Source organism: Alligator sinensis, unplaced genomic scaffold (genome assembly GCF_000455745.1).
Source record: "Alligator sinensis unplaced genomic scaffold, ASM45574v1 scaffold29_1, whole genome shotgun sequence".
In the NCBI taxonomy this organism is placed as follows: Eukaryota; Metazoa; Chordata; order Crocodylia; family Alligatoridae; genus Alligator; species Alligator sinensis.
Genome location: NW_005841933.1, coordinates 3,400,360 through 3,409,597, shown reverse-complemented (window position 1 = coordinate 3,409,597; position 9,238 = coordinate 3,400,360). Strand labels below are relative to the sequence as shown.

The 9,238-nt window shown below is 41.1% G+C and overlaps 1 protein-coding gene across 1 annotated transcript in view; it reads right to left on the bottom strand.

Annotated features, from left to right (window-relative positions):
* CPVL (carboxypeptidase, vitellogenic like) overlaps positions 1 to 9,238 on the bottom strand; it is a 122,713-nt gene that overhangs the window by 89,258 nt on the left and 24,217 nt on the right. The window contains 4 exon segments of the mRNA XM_006019596.2: positions 1,732 to 1,816; positions 4,487 to 4,563; positions 5,253 to 5,311; positions 6,798 to 6,912. Of these exon segments, the coding sequence (XP_006019658.2) occupies positions 1,732 to 1,816; positions 4,487 to 4,563; positions 5,253 to 5,311; positions 6,798 to 6,912 (336 nt within the window).

Here is a 9,238-nt window from a genome sequence, read left to right as displayed (position 1 = left end):
GCCCTGGCTGGACAACTTGTCCCAGCCCCAATCCCTCCCTTGCTGTGGGGGCACTGATCTGCCCCCTCCATGTCCCTTCCCTCCCCACTCCACAACAGACTTACCAGCTAGAGGCAGCTGTGTCCAGCTTGATTGAGCATTGCTGCCTATTTAGTTTATGGCTGAATCGGTGCCAAATCTCTCCAAATTGATTTGGAAGCTTCCAAATTGATTCAGATCTTTTAATGGGTCTCCCAATTTGAATTTGGAGATTTGGCCATGGAATTGGGCCAAATCTCCTCTGAATCGAATTGGCTGCCAAAGCTTCACACAGCCCTACTGCCCAGCCCTTGTGGGGTCCCTCCTCACTATGTGCTAGCTGGCCCCTGCAGGGGGGGCCTGGCCAGCCTCCCTCCACAGCATGCTGGGTGCCTGGCAGGCAGATGATCAGGTTGCTCCCAGCTGCTGCCTGCCTGACAGGTATACTGAGGCAACTCAGCATACACTGGTCAAGCTACTTGCACACAGCTCAAAATGACTCAGCAGGCCCTAGCCAGGTACCATCCCCTTCAGCATGCAGGGTTTCTAGACAGCACGTGCCAAGTTACTCAGGTGTTTCTCAAGCAGCAGGTGCTAGACCAACCCAGCACACAGGGACTTGACCAGGCTTCCAGCATGCACGTGCTAGTCAAACCTCACATGCTGTGGGAAAAGTGCCTGGCCAGCACCTGCCAGCTCATTTGGAGCAGCATGCATGGGGTTTCCAACCAGAAGGTGCCAAAGCAACTCAGCCCATGTTGACAGGCAGCAGCTGGCCAGGAACCCTGCACACTGAGGGGAGCTTGGGCACCTTCTGGTGGCTGGCCACATGCATTTTCTGGTTTCAGGTAAACCATATGCAATCATAAGATAAGCCTTGATATTCCGCATGTTGAATGTGGGGGCTCATTTTATATTCAAGTAAATACAGTAATTCTTGGTTTTATGGATTATGCACAAAACAAGAAAACAACGGTTGGCTTTTACTGGGTTGGCAAGATGAAAGTTGACAATGAAGGTTTCTGAATTATTGCAAAAATGTGTTTTGCGAAAGAGCTGAAATACAAAAATAAATAAATTAAAAAAAAATCAGATGCTGCCAGGGCTCTAATCTACAATTTAATCCAAGATGCATCCAAACAATACACCAAAGCTTTCTCCATCCAGAAGTTTTCAATGTGTTGCCATCTACTTTTGAGAGACTCAATCTTGAGTCTCACTTAACAACTGTATTTCAGAACAATGCCTACAAAAAGGACTTAAATAAGAAAAAAAGTGCACAGGACTAATGGATATTCCCAGGATGTAAATAAAATGTGTACACCAATCTCTTTAAAGTTTTTTAGTTGATCATTCACTCATCCTGCAGCATAAATGACAGAACATGAACAGTGTATATTTAGGGATGAAATGTGCCAATAGAAATTACAAGAGGCAGAGAGTGACCTATATAAAGAATTACTTTATATAGTTCATACTCTCATCATAAAAGAGAAAACAGGGTTCACGTAAGAAAGTAGAGAGTAACTTCTTTCACTTCACTCCTCCTCTCCTAAGAAGAAAAATTAGAATCTTCTTTTTCATCATTCTTTTACCAGTCTCTAAATACTGTGCTGTCACTAAGCATAGAACAATGTAGACTTACTCTTCATGCTCACAAATAATTATAAAAGGAAAATGGTTCTTTTTGAGTGAAAAAAGTATTATGTGAACTCCTGTAGCATAGAAGTAATCTCCTGTAGCATAGAAGTAATTTTTCTGATAATCAGGAAATAGCTGGAAAAACTGGATGAGTGCACTAAAATATAAATAAAAGTATAAAAGGTGCACAGAAATATATCTCACTCCAAGAAAGAAATGCATTTTAAAGTTGATTTACTCAAAAAAATATAGCAGGATCCCATACTCTTCCTTCCATTTACTGTCAAATATATAGACTTAGACTATATATAGTGCAGACTTCTTTCCCAGTGTTCACATATTTTCTGGGAAATGTAGCCAATATCACAGAACAGCAAATCATTTAAGGGAAATTTTCAGTGTTCTGTTTTCTTAATTCTGTATCCAACCTGTAGGTATCATTTGATCTCAGTGGAAATGGATTTTGACAGTTTCATCCAGGAAAGCTATAAGTGATACTGTCAAAGAAAACAGGTTTGTCCTTTCAAAAAGGCAGAGAGGGGAAACTGCAAGTGTTTGACTTATGCCCATGCTGTGAAGGAGGCTGTTCTCTCTCTCCGAAGCAAACATCAAATGTTTTGAAAGTTCAAGGATCCACTCCTAAGATCCTAGCAGCCGGTAAAGTTTGTTAGCGTAACAGAGAAATCAGCAGCAACTACAAAAAATAAATAAGCAGAGGCTGAGGACAGGAGGCTAAAAACTACTACTATTTCTCAATTTCCTGTAGCTAGACCCAAATAGCTGAACCTTTTAAACTTGTCTTTCCTTCTTTGCCCTCCCTCTAGATTGTATGGAAGGGGAGTGGGATGCATGAAAAATGTAAAACTTATAAAGGGACAGCTGAAATCAGTTTTCTGCACTACCCTTTGATTAGCTGTTCCCCAGCTCTGAAAGCCTGAAGCTATAAAGAACTAAAAACCAGCCATAAACAATGGACGCTTTGCATTAGCTTCTCTTTATGTGTCATGCAAAAAGAGATGTGTCACATGTCAGCAGTAACTAGCCACATAGAGGGTCAGCTGGAATTTGTAATTCTCTCCTAGAAAGAAAACTGGTAACTAAAAACAGTTCCAAAACTGTTAGGAAATTACATCTTGAATTCCATATTAAAGTCAAGATATCTGCTAATTGAGCAAATAAAATATCTAAGCACATGAACGCCACGTGTCCCCGGAGGTTGGGTGGGGCACGGCAGGCTTCCACAGGTGGAGGCAGTGCTGGCAGTGGCAGGAGCATGGCAGAGGCAAGTGGGGAGCTTCCACAGGTAGCCACAGTGCTGTTGGTGGTGCGGGGGGGGAGGAGTGGCCGGTGCCGACCAATGGTCAGCAATGATCCATAGACACTGCTGGCAGCATCAGCAGTGGCCAGCAGTGATTGTGGACCACCCGCAGATGCTGCCAGCAGTGTCAGCGGTGAGAGGGGTGGTGAGTGGCGGCAGTGCCTTTTCTCAGGGGGTGCACTGCCACGCTCAGGGGGTCGCCAATGTCTAAGCATGTTTGAACATATGGTGCATCATAGGAGAAGGGTGTACGCTGGGGCTCCATCATGCCAGGAGAAAAGCACTGTGGCCTAATCCAACAGAATACAGCAACCTGACTGCTCAGTAGCCTGTAGGGTCAAATCTCACTTACTGAGACAATTCATTTTGATGAAAAGCAAATATTCCTAATGTAGTAATTTAGATCCCCCTGCTGCTGATCCCATTCTGCAAAAGCACTACTGGAAGGGAATGATTCAATTTCTGCTCTACTCAGGAAATACAACAAAATCACTATATCCTTCTATATAGGGACAGGGCATCCATTTTGAATAAATTACCCATCTGATAAAATCCTGTCTTGCAATTAAAAATATTCTTGCTGACAGTGTCCTATTGAAGATCCCAAACTTCACTGTGCAGGATCAAGACCTAAAATCTGACTTACTCTGGTAATCCCTAGCAACCATTTTAGGAAGGAAAAGAGGCAATGTTTGGAGATAAACAACTGAAAAATGGTAAGAAAAATGGTCATTTTGATTAAAGAGCATGAGGAGAAGTAAACATTTAACCAAAAATGGCAGTAGAATGGGCAGGGATTTAAACATTAGGCAGACCTTATGGAAAGCTTCAAAACATGCTAAAGAAATTCTGTTATAGACCCTATTTCTGGCACCAGTTACAAGATCAGAATTAGAAATAGAAATGTACCCACCCTTCATTTTTTCACATCTTGTAAGGCCACCATCCCCCTTGACCACAAGTTTTCAGTTTTGATTTCTGTTTTATTTTGTTTCAGTAACCCATGGTTCAGCAACCTGTGGCCCACAGGCCAGATCCAGGCTGCAGAACATTTGGTCTGGTCCACAGACATGGGACTTCAGCAGCAATCACTTCCTCATGGCACAGCAGAGAAAAGCATCAGTGATGGCTGGGTCTTAGTGCCCTTCTACCTCTGCACCAAACTGGGGCAATCTGGCTCACAGCCTTGGAAGGCTGCTGACCACTGCAATAACCACTAGGTATAACAAACAGTCAGGTTCTCCACAAACATTACTGAATACTGCAACATTCATACTATTTGCTTAAGTTGATAACCCCAGTAAAACTAAATAAACTTGTAAGTGTACTCGCAAGTCATGATTAAAAAAAAAATCAAGTGAAGATTTTTGTAATAAGAGGAAGAGCATTTTACAGGAGAAAGTTGCTGGCAACTAAAGATTTCAGCATTGTCTAGGAGATATCAGCAGTGCTAACTCTTAGGAATTTCAGAGCAGCAGGGAAAACATCAACTCATGGGGCACAACTTACCTATATAAATCTCTTCCTACATCATCTTGGTTAACTGCATATCCTGTATCATCAGTAAAACTAAAGCCAGTCCCAACCTAATAAAGACATAAAAATGCATGAAATTGAAGAGGTAAATGTCTGCTTCTAGCTCTATAATGTACTTGTTATCACATAGCAAAATAAGGTTCTGCCAAGCATGTGTTTTCTCTAAAACTAGTACAAGCCTTTAAACTGGAAAGAGTCAAAGGAATTTAAATAAGAGTGAAATAATTTCGATCCTTTTTACAATAATACAGTTTTTAAAGCATATCTAGTAAAATCATTTGTGAATTTTAGACAATGAATTAAAGGATTATACTACATTCATCACAATACAGCATGAAGAAAATCTTTCAGAACCAAAGTGATGTGACTTACATTTGTCACATGTGGTCCTTTCTCCCTTTCACTACCCAGGAAAAAAACATGAGTTAAAATAAAGCTACTCTATTAGGCCACAGAAGTAAACAGTCAGAAAAAAAGCCAGATTTTTAGAACTAGAGGCATGAATTTGTGAATGCAAAGTGTATGTCTATTTAGTATCTGAAATTGGAATGAGGCATACATATGCAGTTTTATACGCACATGCAAATACACACTACATATGATTCAGAAACTCACTTATGTCTAAAGAACTAATTACCACAAAAGTGTTTTAAAAAAGATCTTGAAAGAAGCAGTGTTGTGTAAACATAGTTACTTAAACATACAAAGCAAGAAATCAATATTTATTTTTTGTACTTACTGGATTGTCAATATAAAGCATGGAAAACTTGGATATCCAAGGAAACTTTCGTTCAGACACTGTTAACAGATAAAGTATTGCAGTTAGCCATTACTGCTTTTTAAAATAATTTAATCAACAAGTTTTGCTATGAAAAAACCCCACTAGTAAAAGCTTCTACTGCTTATCTCCATCCTAAATCAAAAGTTAAATATGTTTCTATAACTCATTTGGACAATGTGTTGGAAGTAACATTAATACCATCAATCTGTTTACAAAAAGAAGTTAAAAAAGAAATGTGGCAGCTACCAAACCTTGCCAGTGGACACATCCATATGAGATACTTAATGCATAGGACTAAGTACAGACAAAAAGCCCGAAGCTGAATCGATTCAGTCTTTCAAATTAATCTAAACTGCAGAGATTAAACTGAGAAACAACTGGACCCACATTTACTTTTGATTGATTCAGGAAATGCAGCCACATACCTACAGTGGCTCAGGCCAGAAACTGGGGGGCATTAGAGCACAGCTCTCTGGCATATAGCCAGTATGGGCTGTGTGTTCAATTCCTCTTCCTGCTGCCCCGGAGGTCTCTGGGATTTGTAGTCCAGAATCACAAAAGCAGGACTCTGCAGGGTCACTCATCACTTCCTCCTCCTGCTTCCAGGTACCTCTGGGATTTGTAGTCCACAGTCGCAGCCAGCAGTAAGTTTCAATAAGTTTAGCAGCCAGGCAGCTCTGTACTTGGGGGAAGGTAGGTTTAACCCCCCTCCCTGACCCCAGCTAGGGTTTGCCTTCTCTGCTGGAGCAGACAGCCCAGCCCAGGGCTGGAAAGCATGCTGGCGGGCTGTGATTTAACTTGAAGCAGGAAGGGGTCTGTAACAGAGGTTTCATACACTTGTTTGACCTAAATTAGTTAAGTCTGATACTACATCCAATCAGTTTTATCTTCAGCCAGTTTCAGCCATTTTGAAACTGGTTTATGTACACTGAACTTCTGTTCTGCTACAGGTGTAAGCCAGTTTCTGATTACTTAAGTGGCTTTATGCGTAATTTTTGTCCCAAGCCCAGAAGACTAATTCTACTGCAGGTTAGGACAGCTGGTGAAAACCGTGCTAATGCACAGTAGATTTAATTTAATGTGCATTAATGTCACTTAAAAAGCATTAATTTGCGCTAATGCACAATAGCACTGATTACATTGCAATAATGTGCTTTATTTATGGTGCATTAATGAATATGTAGATGTAGAAACCTCCTCCAGTCTGGCTACAATTATAAACCCTTTGAAAAATCAGAAGTTTGCATATGGACAGCAGAAACTTTATACAATACAGCAAATAAATCTCTCTGGAGTTTCTATTCTTGCTAAGAATGCTCTAACTTTTCTTAGCACCTAATGCTGACCAGACTGCATGTGAACCATGCTATACACCAAATTACGTGTGTGACACTGAAAGTGCAGAAGAGAGAGAAACAATTCCATGACCAGCAGTATGCAATAAAGAGCATTGTTACAGAAAAATTAACTCTTTCAGAATTCACAAATACAAGCAATGTTTACAGCTGAAATTCTGATCAACAACATATGGTCCGTGTTCAACAAAAATTCCAAACATGCATGTACCTCCTGGTCCTCCTTGGAGCCAAAGTAATACAGGAGCATTCTCTGGCTGTATCTATATGGAAAGATAATGGCACACACTGTTATAACAGAAGTGGTATTCATTACTACCTCAATTGATCTGAATAGGTTACATGTCTTCTGAATGTTTCTGATAATTCACTCGTGGTATGTCTAATTCACTTATACTGTGATGCTTATCCAAAAAAACTGTTGTCGCTAAAACAGGCCAGATAACGTCTATCTACACGGGATTCAGAATAGGTGGATGGCAAAGGAAGACTATGGAATAAGGATTCCCATTCCAGGTGCAAAGAATAATTGTGATTTATGTTGGTGGCAGCTCCTATATAACTGACTCCAGAAAAGTTCAGGGAAAGAACTGAGAAACATTATGTTTATTTATGATTCACATGAGACCCCCCCTCCTAATGACTTCAGTCATAGATCAGGTCCCATTCTACCAGATACTATATTGAACACAGAAAACAGACCGTGCCATAAACAGCCTAAAATCTCAGTATGAGATGAGACACTACAGGTGGATACAGACTGACATGGGAAGTAGATTGAGAAAATGCTGCAATAACTGAAAAGAATGGAGGAGGGAAAGTGAAATTTCCTGGCTGTTTCTAGCCAATTCCATCTGATGTAATAGTTACTATTTCATATAATAGTTTCCATTTTATTTATGGAAGCACGCGGTTCTAAGAACCACAGGTAAATTTTTAAGCTATTTTCATTGATATTTATAAAAAAAAATCCTTTATGAAAAGGAAAAAATAAATCTTACAAAATAAAAAGTACTTCACAGAGTCATATGCTCTTCCTCCCTTTGCTTCTTAGTAGATTACTGGTCTTTCAATAAAGTGCCTTCTACCCTAAAAAAAATATTTAAGGGCAACTATGCATGTATAGGTATACATTCAAGAGTTCATGTTCTGTCCACTGAGTTCTTTTGGTGCCACCTGCAGGCCAATTTGCATAGCAATTTAATTTTTTTTTTAATTAAAGCAGTTAAAACCAAGAAAGTAAAGAAAAATATATCTTACTGTATTTTACTTTTGGTGTCTAATAAAAAAAATATTTTTTGAAAATACGTAATGAGCTGTTAATTAGGTATTTCACAACAAAATTTGACTACCATCAACTTTAAATAGTGACACTGTGTTAGGACAGTAGCATAACTGAAGGGGGTGACCAGGGCAGGAGCCCCATGAACCACCTTAGAGACAAGAGAGGGTTCAAAAATAGCCAGCAACCCTAGTTGGCAGCTGGCTGTGCTCACACTGCCATCAGCATAACAGCCAGCACTGCCCTGTTCACCACCATTGCCCAGAGCAAAAGCTCTTTCTGGTTAGCTGGTTTCTTCTGCAGGCCATTTTATATAAGTAATCCTGGCCAATAAATACTGCTAAATAACTAATCCTATGAGTTCCCAAAATATTTTATGGGAAGACGTGGTCTATATCAGTAGTCACCAACCAGTTGATTGCAATTAACTGGTCGATTGCAGGCCTCTCATGGGCGATCTCAGTCTGGGGGGGGGCTGAGCACACACGCGTGTGTGCACACACTCAGCCCCTGAGACAGAGATACAGAGTGGCAGCTGCTTCAGAAGCGGCGCGATGCCATGTGCATCCCACCACTGGGGTGAGCCGTGTCCTCTGCCACTGGGGCCAGGCCAGGTGAGTGGGATGATCTTCCTCCATGCCCTGCCATGCCCTCTGTTGCCGGATGAGTGGGGCCTTGGCCAGGCTGGGTGGTGTGAGGATCAGAGCCTGGGAGGCTGGATGAGCCACCCAGGCTCCGGTCCTTCCACCACCTAGCCCAGCTGGGGCCCCACTTACACCTGCCCCTGCCTCTGCCTCGCACCATGGGGGCCTCGATCTGCCCCCCCCACCTCTTCCCTTCCCCACAGACTAACACACTGTGTGTTAATCTGGCCCTGCCTGTTAGCAATGCTTTCTTGGAGGAGAGGAAATAATCGTTATATAAAACACTTGCAATGTCTATACCATTAAGAATCGTAGCCTATTTTAAATGGTTTTCCTCAAGAAAATATATAAACAAGAGACCATATAGCCAACCATTTCAAAACAGTCTGGATTAAAACGATCAAAACTGTTCTGGATTATTTTGTGGTAACCTAACTATACAGCACAACAAGGACAGTTAGAGCCAAACAGCAAAGTAATACATAAGGCCAAACATGAGTCAGCCTTGACAAGTTTATAGTATATAAATGAGAGTAAGTAGCTACCCCAGTTCCAATAGCCTCATAATTAGATTAGTAAATAGTTCATAGATTCATAGATGCTAGGGTCGGAAGGGACCTCAATAGATCATCAAGTCCGACCCCCTGCATAGGCAGGAAAGAG